The 23,900-nt window shown below is 36.9% G+C and overlaps 1 protein-coding gene across 1 annotated transcript; it reads left to right on the forward strand.

Moving 5' to 3' along the window:
* Positions 1-272: 272 nt before the first annotated feature.
* Positions 273-23,900, forward strand: TIPRL (TOR signaling pathway regulator). Its single transcript, XM_074221944.1, has 7 exons — positions 273-448; positions 10,548-10,727; positions 11,457-11,556; positions 11,880-12,011; positions 16,075-16,170; positions 18,493-18,555; positions 21,524-23,900. The coding sequence occupies exons 1-7, from the start codon at positions 345-347 to the stop codon at positions 21,671-21,673; spliced, it is 825 nt and encodes a 274-aa protein (XP_074078045.1). The 5' UTR covers positions 273-344; the 3' UTR covers positions 21,674-23,900.

The raw sequence follows: 23,900 nt of genomic DNA on the forward strand, positions 1-23,900 counted from the left end.
GGCTGGGGGAGCTCCGCGTGCGCACGCGCCGGCGATGACGTCACCGCCGCCAGGCACCGCCCCCTCCCGGCCACGCCCCTCGCCTTCTCTAGCTCCTCCCCTCCTTCCTCCGCCGGAGACTTCCGGCGCCGCCGCAGCCTCGGAGCGCCGGCAACGTGCTCCCGGAAGCGGAAGGAGGAGGCGGGGGCGGGCCGGCCGGCCGCAGGGCGGAAGGAGTCGGGGGCCGGGGAGCGGGGCGGGGCGGGGCTGGGGATGGTAACGGCTCCGGGGAGGAGGGGGAGGTGGGGGTGGGGGAGCAGGGAGGCCGCCGCCGCCCGCGCTGCTTCGGCGCCGCCACCGCGGCCATGATGATCCACGGCTTCCAGAGCAGCCGCCAGGACTTCTCCTTCGGGCCCTGGAAGCTGACGGCGGCCAAGACGCACATCATGAAGTCGGCCGATGTGGAGAAGTGAGGCCGGGGCGGGGGGCCGGGGCGGCCGGGCCGGGGGGCGGGCGTCCTCCCCGCGGCTCCCCACCCCCGCGGGGCCCGGAGGCCGGCCGAGCGCGCGTGCGCGTGCGCGTGCGCGTGCGCGGCGCCGAGATTTGGCCGCCCCGGGCGGGCGGGAGCGGTGGGCCGGGCTCGGGCAGCCGCCCAGGGAGGCCCCGGGGCCGGCCGTTGTGCCCCGAACAGCCCGCGGAACCCGGCGTGCCCCCGGGCGGTGCCGCCTTCAATCCGTGCCCCTGGGCGGGGAGCCGGCACGTGCGGCAAATCCCGGCCGGGCCCGGACACCTCCCAACAGACGGGTCCCTGGTTGGCACCAGCCAGGGCTCAGCAGTCTGGGCATGGCAGTTGGTGGTGGTGGTGGAGGAACTGTTCACCCTTCCACTAACAACATTACAGCACCTGCCCCTCCCCCCAAGCCAAACACGAACACAAATTTTCCCCGCAGACCCCATTTTCTATATTCGTGCAGTTGGACATGTTGGGAAGACTTTACCAAAATGAAGTCTGTGGGAACTGGGAAAGAGCAGTCAGCCCTCCGCCCATTTCTTGAAACAAGCCTTGGGATGAGATTGGGAAAATGAAGTAGACTTGATTCTATGTGGATCTATTTTTTTTTAGTTTTTTTTTTTTTTGGCAAGGCAACGGGGTTAAGTGGCTTGCCCAGAACCACACAATTAGGTAATTATTAAGTGTCTGAGGCCGGATTTGAACTCAGGTACTGTGCTCCATTGCTTTAATCTTTTGAAACAGCTTAGGAGTTACTCATTCCCTCAAGTCTGATTCTCCTTCCTTTTTCTCCTGCTTTGGCTTCTGCCAACTTGGCTGTAGTGGGTATCACTGAGGAAATGATAAAAGGTAGGAAAGCAAGGTATAACACCACAACCCAGGTGTTCTGTTGATGTACTTGCTGAAAATGTGAAAAAGAGACCTGTATCATGTGATGATGCTTCTTCTCTAAAGAATCTGTTGAAGAATATGGATGAAAAGGCATGAATGGTTTTGGGTTCTTAGCATTAAGGCCTATTTAATTGAATATCCTGGGATTATAGATTCATTGAAGTATTGAAATACACATCAGATTCCTTCTTGGAATAGAATAGTTTTATTTTTTATTTTCTAGCACCTATCACAATGTCTTGTAAAACAGGCTTTATTAAATGCTAATTGAATTGAATTTCCTTCCCCTCTCCTAGATATAGAGAGACAGCTTTTGACAGGTTACAGTTTGGTTTTGATTAGATCTGATTGGGATAAGATTTAGAGAAACTCTTAAGAACAGTTTTGGAACGGGTGATGCATAAAAAGTTTAAGAGAAATTGTTTCTGGAGAATTAGTCATTAATTACACTAACTGATCCCATTTAGTGCTTATATGCCCTTAGAAGAGGAGTTGTTCCTGAGATTGGAAGTCAACTCCTGATTGGTTAACAATGAGAGAATTAATATTTTGAGAGGTAATCTTATTCTAATGAGAGGTTATCTTATCTAGACTAGCCCTGCCTACCACAATCAGACTTGGCTGACTAAAACAATATGGGCCAGATTTCACTGGAGTAGAATCTTTACCTTTTGATCAGCTCTGAATTTTCTCAGTGAGGTGCCCAAGATGTCATCTCTTTATCAGTCTTGTCCTTCAAAACTGATTGAATAGTCTCCTGGGGGGGCAACCTTAGTCCTAATTCAGTGATTCAGTAATTGTTATTAAGATAAGAGAGAAATAAATATTTCTCTTAGTTGTAATAATCAGGGAGCCTTTGGCAATTTTTTTATTTAGGAATATATCTTTGTGTACAATAGCAATTGAGTGACCTCAGCCATCTTGAATACATCAAAGTACTCACAAGTCTTTAGAAACATCTTCTGAGGTTCCAAAATAGCTATCCTAGAGCTTATATTCTAAAGTAGCAGTTCTTAACCTCTTTGTTCCCAGGACTCTTTAAAAGATTATTGTGGACCTCCCCCCAATAGCTTTTGTTTATGTGACATGATACCATTGTAGTTAATAATCAAGTGCCAGGCACATTAAGTGCTCCGGTCTGATGAAGTTTGTCCTTTGTTCTCAAAGAAGACCACAGCATCAGAGAGGGGATGCCATGACAAGCACATGAATTGGATTTGAGTGAGGGGATGCCGTGCTAAGTCTCCAGCCTCACTGTTTCCTCCAGAGCCATCTGGTCCAGTGGTCAGATATGAATCAGGATGACTGGAGATAGTCTGGATGTGAGGCAGCTAGGGTAAAGTGACTTGCCCAAAGTCACACAGCTAGTAAATGTCTGAGGCTGGATACAAACTCCCATCCTCCTGACTCCAAGCCAGTGTTCTAACCACAGTACCACCTAGCTGCCCATAGCACCTAGTGCTGTGTTCTGGGGGGTACAATAAAAGGCATACATAACAAAGCAAAAATAGTCCTTGTTCTCAAAGAGCTTATATTCTTCTCAAGTGGACAGTATGTAAACAGCTATTTTGAACAAGATATCTGCAGAATAAATCCAGTCTCAGATTAAGGACTGAGACTTTTGCAGAAGGTGGAACTTTAGCTGAGATTTGAAGGAAGCCAGGGAAGCTAGAAAGGAGAGGAGAGCATTTCATGTTTGAGGAATAGTTTGTGAAAATGTTTGGAATATGAGATGGAACAGTCTCTTTGAAGAAGAGCAAGAAGGCCAGTGTCACTATATCTTGAGAGTACATAGAGGGGAATAAGGGGAAAGAAGATAGAAAGGTAGGAAAGGGTCAGATTTATATAGAATTGTGAATGCCTAGGAGGAATTTTATGTTTGACCTGGAGGTGATAGGGAGGCATTGGAGTTTATTGAATAAAGGGTTGAATACATGGTCAGACCTGTGCATTAATTTGACATCTCTATGGAGGATGAATTGGAAGTGGAGAGACTTGGGGCAGTGAGACCAACCAGCTGACTGGTGTAAATGGTTCAGGCATAAGGAGAGAGAAGAGCCTACATCAGAGTTGTAACAATGTCAAAGGAGAAAAGGGGGTGTATATATATAAAAGATGTTTTGAAGGTAGAGATGATAGAGTTGATGATTAGATACAGGGAGGTGAAAATTAGAAGTTTAGAATGATACCTGAGTTTTGAGCCTGGGTGATAGGGAGGATCTAATGGAGACTTAGCACGGAATCCCCTCACTCAAATCCAATTCATGTGCTTGTCATGGCATCTCCTCTCTGATGTGGCCTTCTTTGAGAACAAAGGACAAACTTCATCAGACCGAATCTAACTCCTCTAATGAAGTTAAGAGGGGTGGATTTGGGGGGGGGGATAATGACTTCAGTTTTGGATATTTAAATATACTGTATTGAATTTAAGATGTGTATGAGAGGTCTAGTTCAAGATATTCAATAGCTGGTTGAAGATTTGAGTCTGTACAAATCAACAGTAAGGCTGGATAAGTAGATCTGATAGTCTTCTGCACAGAGATAATTGAAACAATGGGAGTTAATGGGATTGTTTTTCTTCATCTGTAAATTGAGCTAAAAGATGGAAATGGCAGACTACTCCAATAGCTTTGCTAAGAAAGCCCCAAATGGCTTACAAAGAATTGGACAGGATTGAAAGGACTAAATATCCAGGTGGACATTTGAGGACTCCCTAAGGATAAAGGTTATAACATTGATTAAATTGATTAGTATTAGGTGTTTAATGAAGTTAATGGTAATAATTTAGTGTCTGATAATGTTTAATGAAGTTAATAGTAATAATTTAGTTTCTTGAGCTCCCTTTTATAGGCAGGCTCTGGGTTTGGGAAAACAGTCAGAAGTCATCTGTCAATCATTACAGGTCCACCTCCAAATTGTGCTTGCCTGTGTGAAGTAAAGTATATTAGTGTGACTTGTACCCAAAACTATACAATCAAACCAGCTGTTTCCACAGGACTCTTACCTTGGATGTTCACAAATGATGTAATTGTTGTATTGCCCTGTATAGTGGGCTTGTCTTGGGAAGATCACTCAAACCCCAAATCTGATTGTTCTGTGGTCTACCTGCCCACTGATGATCATCTATAAAATAGCTGGCTCCACAGTAACAAGGTGGAGTTTCAGGGAGTGGAGTAATTCCATGATCAGTTCCTTGCAAAGAAAGTAATTAATAAACCACTATATGATTTATTGGCACTCTGTGTCTGGCTTATTTTGTCATGACCAGGTTAGAGACAGGTCAGTAAAAACAGGGTTAATAAAGTATATGAAGAACATCTTAATGTTAGTTTGAATAACTTTTTTACCTCAAAGATCCCCAGGGATCTCTAGACCATATTTGGAGAACTGATGTTCTAAAATAAATCTTTAAAAAATAGTAGGCCACATAACCACATGAAATATACTTGTGTTCGTACTTTGTCAATTTTTTGTAATTATTTTATAATTATAATTACGAAATCAATCAGTGCTGCTGTTTTTATCCCTGCTGACAGTAAGTTACAGGCAAGTGATTAAGCAAGTGCTAATTATGTATAAAGCAATTGGTCACCTAGGTTCCAGCTTAAGAATTTATTTGCTATCATATCTTATTCAGAGCATTTAAAAAAAATATGGATAACTTTTGTTTGTTCATTGTCTATAAAAAAAGCAAGAAAAGAAGTCGTGCAATTTAATCAACATATCAGAAAACTCTGATATTATTTGTAATATATCACATGCCTGGTCACTCATCTTTGGAAAAAGGTGAAGAGAGAGAGAGAGAGAGAGGTGTCTTTTCATACTTTTCTTTGGCATTGTTTGGTTGTGATTTCACAAAATTCAGTTTCATTTGTGGTATAAACCCCAAATTGCTGTTCTTTATATTTCCATTGTTGTAGTCATTGTGTATATTGTCTTCCTGATTTTGCTTGTATCACCAAGAAGTATTATTCCATTTCTTTTCCTTATTTATGGTCTTTGTTTCTTACTTTCGTGTACCATGATTTTCATAGCCATTCCCCAACATCTTTAATTTTTTACACCAAGTTATAAAAGTTGGGTTACCTGGTTTTCCATCATATAACATAGTTAAGAAGTGAGGAATTGTTGCAGAAGGTAAGAGCAATGATATTTTGGCAAGGGAGGAAAAGACAATCGGAAAGGCCAGGCCAACTCAGTACCTGGGACTGTTCTTAGTGACAACACTAGAACACAGCAAAATATTATTCAATATTTGATAGCCATAACTAAGTGCCTGTTTTGTGTAATAGGATATAAATAGCAAAAGGTATAGATAGAAAGGGACTTAAGAGCAAGAAGTCAGGAGTCAGAAACTGGTTTGAAGTCCCACTTTTTTCATTTGTTCTTCCTGTGATCTTGGGCAAAACACATAACCTCTTAATACCCATTAAGAGGGCACTAAGATGTTAATTTGCAAAGAAGTAAAGGAAGACTTATCTAGGGCAGTTCCTTTTGTCTGTGAAATCACAGATCAGGGCAAATATTAAGAGAAATATGTGTGTGAAGGGAGATAGTGAATAAAGATAAGCAAGAATCAGCTTATCTCCACAGTACTAAGAGTAGTAATTTTTAAACATGTCTGAAAATTTGAGTTTTTTAATATTTTATTTTATTTTCCCCTGGATATGTGCAAAAGCAAAGTTTCAGTATTCAATTTTATAAATCTTAAGTCCCAAGTTCTTTTCCTTTCTCTCATCTCAATACCCCTCATTGAAAAAGCAAATTATTTGATATAGGTTAAAAAGGTAGTCATGAAAAATATACCACAACTGTCATGTTGTAAAAGCAAACATAATGCCTCCCTCCAAAGAAAAAGAAACCTTAAGAAAAATAAGTTTTTTTAAAAAGAATGCATCAGTCTGTATTCAGATACCATCAGCATTGTCTTTGGAATAGATAATAGAGTTGTTTTTTAAAATATATTGATACTTATTTTAATATTGATAAATACCTTTGTAATTATATGAATTTAAAAACATTCTGAGAATGGGTCTTTGGACTTCAGATCTAACAAAAAAAGGTTAAAAATCCTTTGCTTAGCATATATTAGAAGGTGAATGTAATAGTAATATTTGATGTATGACACAGATATTGGGAAAAGGTCAAGTTATGTTTAGTATATATTAATTTGAGAAGCTAGGAAAGTGTAATTAGTGTGCTTTTAAAAGAATTATATAAATATTAATCTATAAAAGCTTTGACTTATGGGATTATTTTCAGTTATTCTATGAAAACCTTAGAAACAACAAACTTAGGAGACTAGGTTATTGAAGTCTGCTTCATTCACTTAATAGTGGCGTGGCCACCACTTGATCATAGATTTAAAACTAGAAGAGACCTTAGGGGCCAGTTGAGACCATTCTTCTCATTTTATAGATGAGGAAAATGAAGCCTAGGGGTAGACTGATTTGTCAAAGGTTGCACAGAAAGTGACTGGAGTGTGATCTGAACCACACTTTTTTTGGAAAAAAAATTAAATTTCAGGTCCACATTTGTTTCCCTTGCTGTCCTTCACTGTCATCCTTCACCTCCTTTGAGAAAAGGAAGAAAAACAAAACTGTTAAACATCATGTATAGTTAAGCAAAAACAAATTCCGGCCCTGTTACACCCCCCCCCCCCCCCCCCAGTCTCAATCTGTAGTCATCCATCCCGAGGTAAGGTAGTGTGTTTTGGGTCATTTGGAATTGTTTGATCATTTTATCAGAGCCCCTAAGTCTGGTTATTACTGTATGAGTTATTCTCCTGGCTCTGCTCACTTCTCATTTGTACATTAGGGATAAATGTTCTTGTTAAAGAATTCATAAAATCCTAGAACTAGAAGGCTTGAGTCTAACCCCCTCATTTTGTACCATCAAAATGAACCTACTGTTCATTATCCCTGTCTATCTAAAGATAATCTCTTCCCAAATGTACATCTCTTTTATTGTATCAAGTCAGCCCCCCTCTTCCCATCACCTTCACTACCATCTCCTCTCAGATCCTGATTGAAACAGCCCAGGATCCTGAATCCAAGAAACCAAGAGTCTACCAGATCTACTTCCAGCCCAGCCCCCAAAGCCATCATTGTGGAAAAGGGTCCCACTTACCTCATCACTGCAAGAATTAACTACTGATTAACTGACACTGCAGACAGACAGATAAGTACAAGAGCCTTAGGAACAGAAAGCCTTCCCAACCCTAGACAGCTGGTCCTGCTCCCAGCCCAGTCCTCACAGGGTCATCCATAGGGGTGCAACTCCCATGGAGAAAGGGCTAGACATCTCCACTATCAACCTCCTGCCATACATAGGGCAGGCAAACCAGTGTAGCTGAAATAGGAAAGGGTCTTTGAGAGAGACATGAGTCATGTCCAAAGTAAGTCAAACCAGTCCCTATACCTTCACCACCCTCAGTGCCTCATCACACAGCCCAGGAGCCTAACTCAAGATCCAGAGCCTTGGGACTAACTACACTTCAGCTCCTGGTGCCATTATCCCCTGTGGAGATAAAATCTGGTAACTGCTCCTGAAAGTGTTAAAACCACAGCTTTGGAAAATAAAAGAAAAGATCCTTCCTGCCACCAAAGTCCTGTTGGTTGTCTTAAGCATAAGAAAGCACTAGGATTTTTATCAGCGGGAAAGACTTTAAAGAGAGGCCATATCATCTTCTTTGTCTATGAACACTAAAGTTCAGGGTATTTTTCTATCGGGTTTGCAACTGAAACTCCCTATTTGGAGTCTCCCCTATTAGAATGTGAACTTGGAGAGGAGACTCTCTTATTTTCTGTTTGTATAGAAATTTTTATTTTTAGATCCAACATTCTCTCCCTCCTTTACTGTGCTTAGTATGGTGTTTTACACATAGTAAGCACCTAATAAATGCTTTTTCAATTCATTCATCTTTTAACCTTTTGGAGTTCCAATTTTTTAGGTTCACTCAACTTGGAATCATTATACATCTCTTGATTACCCTTTGAGTAACCATTGATATTTTCATGCTTCATTGTTATATTGTATGGTAGCACCAGAAAAATACTGTTGAGAATTTGGGACTTTGTTTTATGGAAAAATTTGAGGTCACTGAAAATACTGCATATTTTTCCAAATAGAAGATAAGCTTTTCTCTTTAAGGAAAAATTTAGAGTTGGAACTATACAAAAGTCTAAAGGGCTTCCTCTTCAGGTGTAATGGATTTTGCCTCTCTTGAGGTTTTCAAGCAAAGGCTGAGTGGCCAGCCACCTGCTGGTTATGTTGTAGATGGGATTCTTTCACTCCGGGTCGGATTGGATTGATAGAAAGAAAAAAAGGAAGAAAGGAAGCTTTTATTGTGTCTGTGAAGTGCCAGAAAAAGCTTTTTCCAAATGTCTCATTTGATGGCTTCTCTCATCCCTTCTAATTCTGAGACTGGTTTGGAAATCAGGAAGTCATAGTAATGACAAACACCTTTGACAATCATGTCTCCTTTTTTGCCTTCCTCATTTGATTTTAATAATAATAGGGTCCTTGAACAAAGTTATTTCTTGTGATGTCTTTCACTAAATCTTGTATGATTTTTAACATGTATGGAAGGTACCTTGTCAAGAAGAGCCTTCTATAAGGTGTTAGTCAAATGCTTTTTTATAATTAACAAATTGTGAGGGGCAGCTAGGTGGTGCAGTGGATAGAGCTCCGGCCCTGGAGTCAGGAGTACCTAAGTTCAAATCTGGTCTCAAAGACACTTGATAATTATCTGGCTGTGTGGCCTTGGGCAAGCCACTTAACCCCATTTGCCTTCCAAAAAAAACGAAAACAAAAAAACAAATTGTGGGTTCATTGGATCTCTATCTTTTGGTTAGTTGCATGACTGGAGTTGTGGTCTCCTAAAGAATGTGGATTGTAAAAGTCTCTTTTATCCCTTTTCCTTATTATGTATATGGATTTTTATAAGCATTTTATAGAAATAGGAAAGTAGGCATATAAATTGGATTTGTTTTTTTAATGATAAGTGTTCCTTCCTTTTTTCCCCAAGGACTTTGAGTGGTTTTTCTTCCTTGAACTATTAAGAGAATTGATTTAGCAAGGCATTTTAATACAGTAGTCTTTAATACAGTAATACTGTAGAAAGAGCACAGGCCCTGAAGGCAAAGAACATGGGTTCAAATCCTGTCTCTTAGGCTTAATCCCTGGGTGACCTTGGACAAGCAACTTTAATTCTCTGGACCTCAGTTTTCTCATATGAGGTGGTTGCACAGGATGATGCCTGCGGTTCCTTCAAGCTGTGATCCTGTGATTTTTCAGTGGCCTTAAAATAGTGTCAGCCTTCAGCCTGGAATGCTCTCCCTCCTCATCAACACCTCCTGCCTTCCTTGACTTCTTTCAAGTCCCAACTAAAATCCCACCATTTGCAAGAAGCCCTGATCCTTCTTAATTCCAGGGTCTTCCCTCTGTTGATTATTTCCTATTTATCTTTTATATTATTTGTTTTGTAAATTGTTGTTTGTCTCTTTTTAGACTGTGAGCTCCTTGAGAGCAGGGACTGTCTGATCTTCCTTTGTATTTCCAGTACTTAGCACAGTACAGGCACAGGGTGGTCACTTAGTAAATATTTGACCAACAAATTTCCTCTGTATATTCTTGATCTGGCCCAGATATTCCTTCTGGCTTTGTTTTCTTTAATGCATTGTCTTTCCCCTTTTAAAAGCATATCCTGGACTGAAATTAGAGTTCAGATGTGTCTTTTTTTTTTTAAACAGAGAAAATCTTTTATGGTGTATTTGGAGAATAGCCCGTGCTGAATATTTTAAAATTGTCTTAAAATAATTTATTATTATTTTGGTAATTAATTCAGAACTAATTATTTCTGTTAGTTAAAAACTTATTAAGTATAATTTAAATTCACTTATGTAAAGTATGCCATTAATTTTTATGTGTACTCTTTTGAAGATAAACTCTTAAGATAATTTTTAATATAGGAGATTGTAGGAAATGTGAACAAATGTGTATTGATTTCCCATTCAGAAGAGCTAAGGTCAAAATAAGTATATGACTAATTCAAATGTGTACTTTAAAGATATATCATACATAGACTTTTCATTCTATAAAGAGTAACCAAAAGAGTGGAAGGATAAAAGTAACAAAACAATATCTGATTTTTGACCTTATGCAGATTAGCTGATGAGCTGCACATGCCATCTCTTCCTGAAATGATGTTTGGAGACAACGTTTTAAGAATCCAACATGTTTCTGGCTTTGGAATTGAGTTCAATGCGACTGATGCTTTAAAATGTGTAAACAACTACCAGGGTATGCTTAAGGTTGCATGCGCTGAAGAATGGCAAGAGAGCAGGTGAGAAACTGATGAATAAACCATACAGTAATTGGATTGGGGTATATTTAATTATAATATAATAGAGTGAGTTTGCTTTTTTAACTTTTCAGATTCTTCAGGTGATTCAACTGTAAAATGTTAGGGTTAATGTCTTTAAGTGAAGGGCTGTACCAAAATAATTGTGCTTTTCACCTCAGTAACTATTTTTTAATAATGTACTTTGATACTTGCTTCTTCTGATTCTTATTGGTAATATAAGTAAGGATTATTGTAAAGGACCTGCTTTTTACCAATATTTATTAACTTGAAAAGCTCTGTGGAGGTTGAAAGTAAAATATAAAGTCTTCATGTAATTTGTAGTCCAATTGGACAGATAAAGAGCAACCATGTGAAAAGTTTATATGTGGGAGGGCAGCTAGGTGGTGCAGTGGATAGAGCACCAGCCCTGGAGTCAGGAGAACCTGAGTTCAAATCCAGCCTCAGACATTTAATAATTACCCTAGCTGTGTGACCTTGGGCAGGTCACTTAACCCTATTGCTTTGCAAAAACCAACCCCCCCCCCCCAACTATATATGATTTCAATAAATGGATTGTTTAAAATGGCCAAAGAAAAGTTTACATATTAATAAGGTGTTAGGTAACTGAGTTGTTTTTTTGTAGAATATACTTTGGAGGGATGTTTATAGACTTTTATCAAGTTTGGTTCTTTGTCACTGAAAACAATCCTTCTCTTTTTGATCATTGAGAACGGAGAGTGAACACTCCAAAGAGATTATTAAACCATATGACTGGACCTATACAACAGATTACAAGGGAACATTGCTTGGTGAAGCATTTAAATTAAAGGTAAATTTAATTCTTTGCTTTTTTGTTTTGAATACTTATCTTCCTAATAGAGCTTATTCTCTTACCTTTAAATCTTTTGTTTTGTAATGGGTATTTACTTCTTTTCTAATAATGATTTTGCATGGTGAGTAGGACACTAGAAAGTTACTATGATTTTCAGAGTTAGCTAGTCAGTGGCATAGACCAAAACTAATCTTTACGGTCTACCTATTTCACTGAGATAGAGTGCTGTAACTTAAGAGACATAGGGAAAGCTGGAAGCATCTAGATGAATTTGTTTTATAACTAAATATTGCTTTATAGTTTTAAAATTTTCTTTCCAGGTTGTGCCTACAACAGATCATATAGATACAGAGAAATTGAAAGCCAGGGAACAGATTAAATTTTTTGAGGAAGTTCTGTTGTTTGAAGATGAACTTCATGATCATGGAGTTTCAAGCTTAAGTGTGAAAATTGTGAGTATAGTAATGACTTTTGTGTAAGTATGGAAAAACATCCTTGTTAAGTTAATAGAAATATAAAGCATATCCATTAAGCCATTCGTTATACAGTGTATAATTTTATTTCTGTATATGTCCTATTTTCTAACACTAGATAGAGTATAGTCTCCAATATTTAGATAGATACTTTAAAACTTACAAAGTGTTTTATGGGCTCCCAAATCTGAGCCTTACAAAAGTTTGCGTAAATATACTGTACTAAATAAATATACTATATATAAATATACTATGCTAAAAGAACTAAACCGTATTTAGATGAGGACAGTACAGTTCAAAGATGCTAAGATAGTTATTACCTATGGTCACAAGTGAAATTTGAACCAAGTGCAACCCTGTTTCTAAGTGTTTCCCCTCCCTAGTCTGACTATTACAGAGCTGTCAGAATGATATTCCTAAAATGCAGTTCTATTCATGTTATTCTTCTGTTCAGAATCTTCAGTGGCTCCTTATTATTTCTAGAATAGATTGTACAAAATCTTCAGTCTGGAAGCCTTACGATATCTGACTCCCACTCACCTTAGACATTTCATGGTACTGTCTTACATACTCTATTCTTGTTGGTTCTTCCCTTCAAACAGCATTCTCTTTCTGCTGCAAGGCTGTGTCTTGGTCTATTGTCTGGAGTGTATTCTTTGTACACCACCATTTTGTTAATCCTAGTACTTCCTTCAAAGCATAACCCAGGTATCTTGTACACCTGATCTTTCCTGATCCCTCTATTCCTCTATTAGTATTATCTCTCTCTTGAAATTACTGATTCCTCTGGTAGTGTTATCTCTGTCTTGAAATTACATATACTATTCTTGACTTTCTAAAGTATAATATTAAAAACAGTTCAGAAGTCTTTAATGAACCTTTAAAATTCATGTAGACATTACCTGAACTCAAGCGATGAGCATCGTGCACTTTATTGGTATTCAAAAGAGACACAGATACAAAAATTATTCTGATGATGAAAGAGCTCACTAACTGACTTAGAATATTAAAAGACACATACACAGATGGAGGTAGAGCCAGCATGGCAGGGTACAAGTGGCACCCCAATTGAATTCTCCTAATATTACTCTTCATTCAGATTTAGAGGAACACAAATTCAGTTTTAGGGTGGCAGAGCCAACCACAGATCAGAGTGAGTCATGTATTCAACTTAGGTCAGTAGGAGAGGCCTATGACATCAGGATGGTAGTCATCTGGAGCAGCCCAGAGACTGTAAAGGGGTCAAGAAGAGAGTCTAAGAAACCCTTTGCTGGCATTGTGTGTAGCTGGTGTTGATTGGCAACTTTATGGCCCATAAGCAGTTCTGGGTCACAGTTCCAGGGTAGGGAAGAGCTTTAACATAAAGTTTGAAATCAAGATAGGCTGGAAAAATGAGCAAGCGATATAAAAAGAATTTGACAATTAAAAGCTACCACAGTGGCAAGGAAAACCAAGACACAGACTCAGAAGAAGATAACAGTGTGAAAACCCTTGCAATTAAAGTCTCAAAAAAATGCTAACTGGACACAATCCCAACAAGAATTCTTGGAAACATTAAAGAAAGAGGTAAGAACAGTTGAGGAAGAATTGGGAAAAGAAAGAGTGATGCAAGAAAATTATGAAAAGAGAATTCACAGCTTGATAAAACAAAAAATACTGAAGAAAATAGCACCTTAAAAAGCAAGAGTTGATTGAACTAGTGGTAAAATATGTATAACAATTTAACTGACAAAAAGAACTTCTTAAAAAAGGCCAAATAGAAAAAAGATATGAAAGCTCACTGAGAAAAATGCTTAAAAATTGGTATTAGGCAAGTGGAAACTCAAGACTCCTTGAGATGTCAAGAAACTATATACTTTTGTATTCATAACTGAGTTGGAATAGGATGAGCTCACAAAACAAAAGCAGATTACAGAATGTAATAACATCCAATAGACACAATATAAGAGACACACTTGAAACAGAAAGATGCAGAGTTCAAATAAAGGACTGGAGCAGAATCCATTATGCTTCAGCTGAAGTTTAAAAAAAAGACAGTGATAGCAATCATGATTTCAGTAAAAATAAAAATAGTTCTAATTAAAGGAGATAAACTGGGAAACCACATTTTGCTAATAGGCACCATAGACAGTGAAGTAATAATCAAAAAAATTTACAGCAAGTTTATCTGATAAAGGCCTTGTTTACATAGGAAACTGAGTCATTTATAAAAAATAAAAGCCATTCCCCAATTGATAAATGATTTTTAAAATTTTTGAAAAGGCAGTTTTGAGAAGAATCAAAATTTTGTACGTACATGATTAAAAAGTTTTTAAAATCACTGTTAGAGAAATGCAAACTACACTCTCATATTAGAAATGATAAATGTTGGCAAGGATGAGAAAAAATAGGTATTCAATCTTAGTGAGTTTGTGAACTTATTTTTTTTTGAAGAAAAATTTGAAACTATGCCCAAAGAATTATAAAACTGCATTCTTTTAACCTTTGACCCAGAAATACTATATCTGTGGAGGTAAAGAATTGAAAATTGAGGGGATGCTCATCAGTTGAGGAATGATTGAATAAGTTGTGGCATATTGATTGTGATGGAATACTATTGTGCTCTAAGAAATGATGAAGATGGTTTCAGAAAAACCAACTAAAATATGGCAAAACCTATATAAAGTGATGCAAAGTGAAGTGAGAACTGGGAAAGTAGTAACAGCAATGTTGTAATAAGGATCACCTTTGACAGACTTGATTACCTTTGATCAATACAGTTGTCTGAGACAATTTCAAGTGACTCATGATGACTGACTTTCAGAAAGAGAACCTGGTGAGTTGGATGCAAATTGAAGAATAATTTTCATGGTTTTGGGGGAGCTGTGTTTTGTATATTCAACATGTATAATTGATAGTATTTTGTCTTTTCAGTCACTGGGGGAGGAGTGGGAGAAAGGTAATGAATTTGGAACTCAAAATTTAAAAAGAAAAGAATCATGATTTTTTTAAAAAGCTATTTATAATAGGGAAAAAGACATAGATGATGGTTAGGTGATGGAGATGGAAAACCAAATTGTGTCTTTCCTATGCAAATAAAAAAAGTTTTAAGTTGAGCTGAGGCTAGTGAGGAAACTAAGGATAATAGAAAGGATTTTTAAACACTATTGGGGAAAAGGTTGGACTTTTATCTCTCTCTTCCATTTTCATTATCCCATTCTTTTCCATGAAATACTTGGTTTCTTTTGATGAATTAAGGAATTTGCTTTTTTTTGTACTACAAATGAAATAGTTTGGAAAATTTTGATACTATGTAGTAAACTAGGCCAACCTTTGATTGTATAAATTTGTACCCACTCAGTGGTATTAAGCTTAGTTCTGGGTCTCAAATCTGTCTGGTATGTCGAATTAATGTTACAGAAGTAGATTGCAGGCCAGGCAGGTGATTGCAAAAAACTGTATATAGACTAATGATTCATTTTTTTGTATTACTAAATGTTGATCCAAAAAGGTTTCATGCTTAAATGGTCCTATGTCATAAGGATTTTGAAAATAAAATTAGAATAAAAATATCCTCAAATGTTTAAAAAAGTAGTTATACAGGAAACCCAAAGGCCTTAATTGAGTTTATTAAAGCTTAAGATCATCCTAAGCCTTTGTGGGTCCCTGTATCACTGCTTTTCCCAAGCTATTTAAGCATCTTTTTATTTTCATCTTGTTTTTGATATCTTTGTGACATAACATTTTATAGATAGGGAAACTGAGGCACAGTTATAATTTGAACAGGATTAAAATGATTGGTGCTAGGATAAGAATCTCCTTACTCTGGGTACAGCATTTTTTTCATTGAAGCCTCACTTCCACTATCTGTAAATTTTGGGTAATAATACGTGTAATATATATTTGACAGGGTTATTAAGAAAAACAATTTTCAATACTGTGAAGTGAACTCTTTCACTTACTACTGTCCTTGACAAAGTGCACCATAATTTGAGAATCTTGGTTTGTAGAAAAGCTCAATTTTTGCTACAATATATAACAATGTACTTTCATTCTCTTTCAGAGAGTGATGCCTTCTAGCTTTTTCCTGCTGTTGAGATTTTTCTTAAGAATTGATGGTGTGCTCATCAGGATGAATGACACAAGACTCTACCATGAGGTATCTATTTTTATTCCTTGTCGATATTCATATGGGTCAATTAGAATGAAAATCTGAATGATTTTGTTTCAAATACTATGCTAATCTTAATTACCAAGGTATGTTTTAGGAATTTTCTTTTGTTTTACTGTTAATTGGAAGCATTGAATCTTCTTGTCAGGGAATTTATTTTAAAAATCCAATAATTATAACTTTCTCCAAGCATAGGGTTGCATCTAATGGCAAAGGTAGATTGGGATTCACATCTTTTGGATCTGCCATATGACCATGAAGGAGATAGCTTGGAGTAAAGCACTGGTCTCAGACAGAAAGACCTGCTGCCTAATCCTGCCGTTGAGTGATAATGACTCTGTGATCCGAAATCAGTCACTTAATCTCTTAATGCACTAGGAAATGAAGATTGTAAATGGCAAAGCAGGGATCCCCCTGCATTGAGAGGGATTTTCCTCACTAGGAATTCCATAGGCCAAAGAAATCACAGGGTGAATTCTTACCCAGCTCCCCAGAGTGGTTAAAAGTGCAATTCAGGGGCAGCTAGGTGATGCAATGGTTAGAGCACCTGCCCTGGAGTCAGGAGGACCCGAGTTCAAATGTGGCCTCAAGTACTTAATAATTGCCTGTGTGACCTTGGGCAAGTCACTTAACCTATTGCCTTAAATAATTAAAACGAAGAAAGTACAACTCAGTGCAGTCTGATTTTATCTATTTGTATAGTAAATACTATCCTGGTTTTGGAATTATAACCATATGCCATATTGTAATTTATTTTATAAATATTACAGTTTTTGTTCTACTATTTAATTATAGTGACCAAGCTTGGTCCCAGAGAAAAGATGAGAAAAACTACTTCTTTCCCTTTTTTAGTGGACTGTGATTGTAGAATATTGTATATGCTGTCAGACACAGTTGATAGGTTGCTTGGATTTGCTTTTTTTACCCTCTTATTTTATTTTATTTTAATTATTTTTTCTTTTTTTTTCTTTTTGCAAGGCAGTGGGATTAAGTGACTTGCCCAAGGTCATACTACCCTCTTTTATTTTAAATCCCTTTGACAAGATATGGATTATTAGGAAAGGAGGCAGGGCTATCTTGTGAATGAATTTTAATATAAAAGCAAATAATATTAAGAAACATCTTCCACAGAAATTTAATGATTCTAAAATTCTTAGCTGTGCTCTAGAAAAGTAAACTTTCTGCAAATAGCTTCTTAAATTAAGTACTTTAAAAAAAATTTAAGTGATCAAGGCAGAAGTTAAACATCTAAAAATGTTTTCTAAGAAAAAATGAAAGTGTTCATCTTAGGGTATGTAATTGTTAATTACATTTATCTTTGGTTCCTGAATCAGTAGTAGCTCTTTAGAATCATAAATTTTCTTAATGAGATTTGAACTTCAGATTTGTGATCATGTTAATCTAGTGGGGGGGGGAGTTTCTGAGTTGGAATTCCCTTTTCTTAAAAACTTGGGATGGTTAGCTAAAAATTCTTTCTCTTTATAACAAAGGAATGAATCCATCAAATTTTAAAAACAATTTGATTTCCTCTCCCTTCCCCTCCTAAAAAACCCCTAAAACTACTCAAAAGCATGTACTGTTCCCACAAATACAGACACAAAACAGAAGTCCAGTACAACAATCTGATACTGAAAATGTAGTATATTATTCTGCTTCAAAAAGAGAGACATTTTTCCTCCTCTTGGAAAGAATTTTATTCAGAAACAAAATTATATTTTATTTTAGTAAGCATTTTAAAGCCTTTGTAAACAAACTCTTAAGTATTAACAGGAAATTTAAGTTTAGAAGAATTTTGTGATTGTCACAAAATAAGTATATATTGGAAATGGTGAAAAGGAAAAATTATTAAATTCTTTGGATCACAAGTAATTGCTTATGCAGATGATAAGAAGATCTCTCACAATTTCAAGATTCAGGAGTAATAGATTCTTATTTTAGTAAAAGATTGAAGAAAGTAAAACCACCAGCTTCTGACTAAGGTAGAATAATGTCCTTTGACTCTATCATTTACATATATTAAGTTGATATTATTTCTTCGTTACAGTTGTCTTGATGACTTATTGTATTGGGATACTCCTACATATTTGCTTACATATTAATGCATTAATGATTCTTTTGTGATGTCAATTACCAGATTAGAATGAGTAATTCTCTGGGATAAAGAAGATAAATTGGAGATATGTTCTTTTTTACAAAGCAAGTTGCCATTATCAGGCTATATGTTTCTTTTATAATTTGTTAATCCATGCATATGTATAACACTAGCAAAAAAGACAGTATAATCAAATATTATCTTTTTATTTTTAATAGGCTGACAAGACTTATATGTTAAGAGAATACACTTCAAGAGAGAGCAAAATAGCAAATTTAATGGTATTGTATTCAACTTTATTTTTAGAAGTCTAATTGTAATGTTTCATGTTAAATATTATAAGCTACCATAGCATGTTATCTTTGAAATTAGATATTGATTTCATCATCCCATCCTTAATTTTATCTCTACATCTGATCTGATGGTTATTGTTCAGTCATTCATCTGATTCTTCATGTCCCCACAGATTATAGCATTCCTAAGCCCTTCTAGCCTCCACTGTCTCCCAAGGCTCAAAGTCCAAGTTCATATCTGTTGCTTCCATGACACTATCTAACTCATCCTCTGCCATTTGCCCCAATATCAGAATCTTTTCCAATGAGTCCAATTGTCTCATGTGTTTAAAGTATTTAAGCTTCAGGTTCGGTATTTGGCTTTTCAGGGAATATAGTCTAAATTAATTTCTTTAAATATTGACTATTTTGCTCTCCTTGCCATTCAGGGGATTCTGAAAAGCCTTTTCTAGCATCATATTTTGAAAGTGTTGATTCTACAGTACTCAGTTTTTCTTATAGTCTAACTCTCATGACTTTACATTGCTTCTGAAAAAAGCCATAGTTTTAATTATATGGACCTTTTTGCTGGCCAGATGATTTCTCTGCTTTTTAATGTGCAGTCTGGACTTGCCATAGCTTTTCTTCCAAGGAGCAAATTCTTTTTATTTTATGACTGTAGCATTATCTGCAGCAGTCTTTGAATCCAGGAATATAAAATTTGACACTGCTTCCATTTCTTCTCCCTCCATTTGTCAGCATGTGATGGAATCAGTTACCAAAATCTTAGGGTTTTTTTTTTTTTTATTAAACTTCAAGCCAACTTTTACTCTCTTCTCTTTTTATCAAGAAATTCTTAATTCTTTTTTTTCTTCCATCAGAGTGGTATCATTTGCATATTTGAGAATGTTGATAGTTTTCCTAGCAACCTTAATTTCAGTCTTTGATTCATCCAGCCTTGCAGTTCATGTGATGTACTGTACAAATAAGTTAATTAAGGTGGCAAAATACAACCTTGTCATACACCAGTCATTTGTTCCATATTTGGTTCTGACTATTGGGTTTTGGCCCACATATGGTTTCCTCAGGAGACACATAGATCATCTGGTATTCCCATCTCTGAGGACTTGCCACATTTTGTTGTGATGCACACAGTTAATGACTTCAGTATAGTTAATAAAGCAGGAGTAGATTTTTTGGGGGGGGGACTCCCTTGCTTTCTCCATAATCCATTGAAAGTTGGCAGTTTGGTCTCCAGTTCCTCTGCCTCTTTGAAAACCATTCTGCTGTTCTGATAATTCTTGGTTCACATATTGCTGAAGCCTTGAAGAATCTTAGGTGTAACCCTGCTGATATGGGAGAGTAATGTTGGTAATTTGAATTGTTTGATATTGGCCTTCTTTAGAATTGGGATGTAAACGTACAGTCCAGTGGCCATTGCCGAGTTTTCCATATTTGCTGGCATACTGACTGCAACCTATTTAACAGCATCATCTTTTAGGGTTAAATAGTGCAACTGGAATACCATCACTTCCACTGCTTCCTAAAATCCTCTTTACTTCATTCTCTAGGGTGTCTGCTTTTAGATCAGTAACCACACCATTGTGATTATTGATGATGTTAAAATCTTTCTTAAATTATCTTTCCCATTCTTTCCCTTTCCTTCTTTCCTGAGCTATTTGTAAAATCTCATCAGATAGCCATTTTACTTTCTTAATCTTTTTCTTTGAACTGATTTTTGTTGTTGGTGCTTGCTATACAAAATTGCAATTGACAAAAAAATTACAAAATTTGCCATAGTTCCTCAAGCACTAGCAGATCTAATCCCTCAAATCTATTAATCATCCTCTTCATCTTCATAAGTTAGTCATATCTTAGTCATTATAGAGAATTCATACAAAGGTGATCCATTGGAGAAGGAAATGGTAAACCACTCCAGTATCTTTTCTTAGAAAATCCTATGGGCAGCATTAAAATAGTAGAAGATATGACTAACAATACTATATTTCATTGCACATGTAAATACTTTCCTGAGAGACAGATATAAAATAGGACATCATGCATAGGTATTTTGGTATTTTGAAGGGACCATATATCATTTGCTCTAATTCCCTTGTTTTTTACAATTGAGGATAGTGATACCCAGAGATAAAGTCTCTTTTCCAGTGTCACAGATTTGGGAAATTACTTTTCAAGGACTTGAATGCAGGTTTTCAGAATTTCAGGGGAGTGCTTCTCCTGCCCCAGTAGGCTGCCTACCATGTTCTTTTCCCACATGACTACTACTTAATAAAAGTTAATTCGATGACCCCAATACTATCCTATAGGCATAAATCCAGTTGTTTAGCACAATATGGCTGATATCCTTTAATAACCTAATGTGACTTGATAACTATGCTCTTAGATCTGTTACTCTTGAGTTATTAAAGAATAATCCAGGGGCAGCTAGGTGGCACAGTGGATAGAGCATTGGTCCTGGAGTCAGGAGTACCTGAGTTCAAATCTAGTTTCAGGCACCTAGCTGTGTGGCCTTGGGCAAGCCACTTAACCCCATTTGCCTTGCAAAAAAACTAAAAAAAAATCCACGCAAATAATTTGAAAAGGGAATCTTAAATTTGGACTATATTAAAAATCCACATTTGTAAAAAGTTTAGGGAAACCATTTGGATTTTGTTTCATATTGCATATCATTAATTGAGATCAAACAGAAACCTAGGCAGTCAAGACTCAGAAGTGGGGTGGTACAAATTAAGCCTTAAATTAGTAAGTTTGCTAAATTAAGTTTAATGCAATCTAGTGATCCCATTTGAGGAAGATATTTAGGACATTGGAGCATCTCTAATAATGTTGTAAAACAAGTTTCTCTCATTTTTCTAGAATCTACTATGCTTGAATAAGCTCCTGAAAGTAAATATATTTGTGAGTGTACTGTAAAAATGATACATAAGAAAACTAATCCAATTTATTTGTGTCCTAGCATGTTCCACCAGCCCTCTTTACAGAGCCTAATGAAATATCACAATACCTACCTGTAAAGGAGGCAGTCTGTGAGAAACTGGAGTTTCCAGAAAGAATGGATTTCAACCTTGAGGCAACACAGGAAAATAAATGCATGGAATCCAAATAAAATGTCATACAATACAAGTTCTCTGTGGAACCCTCACTGGAGACAACTGCTTTTTTTTGGGGGCGGGTCAAGGGAGGTTGTCTAAGCGACAATGAGCTGCCTTTCCCTGTGTCCAGATTTTCTGTAGCCTTAAAGAAAAGAAAATGAAAGCTTGATGTAGGCAGGATCTACACACCCTCTGTTTGTAACACCTGTTCATTTCTATCCATATCTAAAATTAATGGGAGAATGAATGGAACTAAGGTTTTCAGTTGTTAGAGAATGGGACCTCAGCAATAGATATTTATATGTCCTAAGGAGTAATCAGAGGCAGTGGGCATGTAATTATTACAAATACTGTTTTGCATGAAGAGATTAATTAGATGAATGAAAATCTAGAAGTTCTGTTACAACTTGTGAAGAATTTCTGGAAAATGAAAGATTGCATTTTGATAGTTTATCCATTTTAGCTTTGCAGAAAAAGTGATAAAAGGCACAACTGGTAAGAAGTGACTTGAGTTCCAAAGTTAATCTCACATTTTATATTCATAGAGTAAGTTTTTATTTTCCCTTAAAAAAGCCTTTGTTAACTGGAATTTTAAGGCAAAATGTTCATAAATAATGCCAAAAAACCCCAATTTATTTCCAGAGTTTCAATCTAGTTCATCCATTGAAACAGCAGTTAATGGTGTATATTCCTCAGCTCTGACCTCGCTGACAGGTGTGCTGGTATTACAAGAAATTTTTGGCCTGCATCTTAGAAAGGCAGGTGCCTTCTTTTGGGTTCTGTCGTATTGGCGTTTTTGCACTTCTATCTTAAATCACACCTTAATGTGAATAAATATGCTGAAGTTGATATCAGTACTGAGAAGTTTTAGGTATATATATATCTATTTCTTGAATCTGGTATTAAGAAATATAATAAATATGAAGTCCTGAAGCTAGATTTTTTTGGGGGGGAAATTATTGGGGGGGTTGGCATGGGGTGGGGTAAGAAAATGAGGAGAAAATATTTTTAAAATAAAACCTAGTTTTTATATTTAAAATTTCAGGTTTCTTAACTGACAGGAGGGAACTCAGTAAAAAAAGAATAAACTTAGGACTCATGGGGAAACGACTGGATTGCTTTTCAGTAAAGTGCAAAAAATAGGTTAAAAGAAAAGGCCTTTTAAACATTTTATATGGTTTTCTTTGCCTATCTGCACAGTGCATGGAAAGCAGAAGCTGATTACTGTTAAGCATTAGGTAAGAGATTTATTGAAGCTAAGTGGGTTTTTGTTACCTTTTTTTAAAAGGAAGTAACAACTTTTTGATTTAGTTAGGAGGAGTTTCTTCCTTGCCTTCCTTCCCCTGAAGGAGAGATCACTAAATGGTCTTAATAACATATAAAAAAAAATGCAGTTCCTCTGCTTTCACCCTTTGAAAAGGTTTTAGAGATAGTAGGATGCTACAATCTTGGCCAGAAGGATCAGCCAAGGAGACTGTCCTACTAAGAAATTGTAGCTCAGACAGAAGGACTCGGAACCCTCTGAAGTCTCATTCTCAGCTTCCCAGTTGTTTCACAAAATGGTGCTGTTGTGAACCACCCACAAAATGAACCTTATTAGGCAAGTTTAATCATAAACTGTTAAGGAAAGCCTCCTCCTATTACTGTATCTCCTCAAAGCCAACGTATGAAAGCAGAATGTAATCTCTGAGAGAATGTGTTGCATGTTTATTGAGTATCTTTCTGTTTCTGTATGAAAGTGAATGCTTTCTCTTTAGGCAGGAAAGTATGTATACTGTATGTGACTACCTAATTAAAACAGTTTCGTTTGCCATGTTGTTTTGAATGGAAAAGACTCCTTAACCAAACAAGTTGTATTTTGATATTAGACTATAATAATTGAAAAGGACTGTATATCAGTTGGTATGTCCAACTTGTACCATCTCCTTTCCCCTTTTTTCCTTGGTGGATGTATTGGTGTCAGGTCCAGTCCCTTATTTCCTACTTTTAAGTATCTAATGAAAAGATATTGTAGGGAATAAAAATAATGGATTACATTTTGGGGGAGGGCTCCAGTTGGAAGAATAAATATTTCTGAATACTTCATGACCAATCCACTACAATATTACTATATAAAATGTACTGTGTGAGACAACTTGTTCATTGTGATATGACCCATCGTTTTGTATCATTTGTTCCAAATGTTCTCATTTTTTTTGTAAGTGAATAAACAAGAAATTACTGGCCTATTCTGGGCCTGGT

The sequence above is a fragment of the Macrotis lagotis genome, chromosome 2 (assembly GCF_037893015.1).
Source record: "Macrotis lagotis isolate mMagLag1 chromosome 2, bilby.v1.9.chrom.fasta, whole genome shotgun sequence".
Lineage (NCBI taxonomy): Eukaryota > Metazoa > Chordata > Mammalia > Peramelemorphia > Peramelidae > Macrotis > Macrotis lagotis.

Bases quoted from the DNA above. Each gene is read 5' to 3' on its own strand.
- TIPRL (XM_074221944.1), top strand. From the start codon at position 345: ATGATGATCCACGGCTTCCAGAGCAGCCGCCAGGACTTCTCCTTCGGG. The intron at 11,557-11,879 runs GTAAATTTAATT...TTTTCTTTCCAG, and splicing joins GTGAAGCATTTAAATTAAAG to GTTGTGCCTACAACAGATCA. The intron at 18,556-21,523 runs GTATTGTATTCA...TTTGTGTCCTAG, and splicing joins GCAAAATAGCAAATTTAATG to CATGTTCCACCAGCCCTCTT.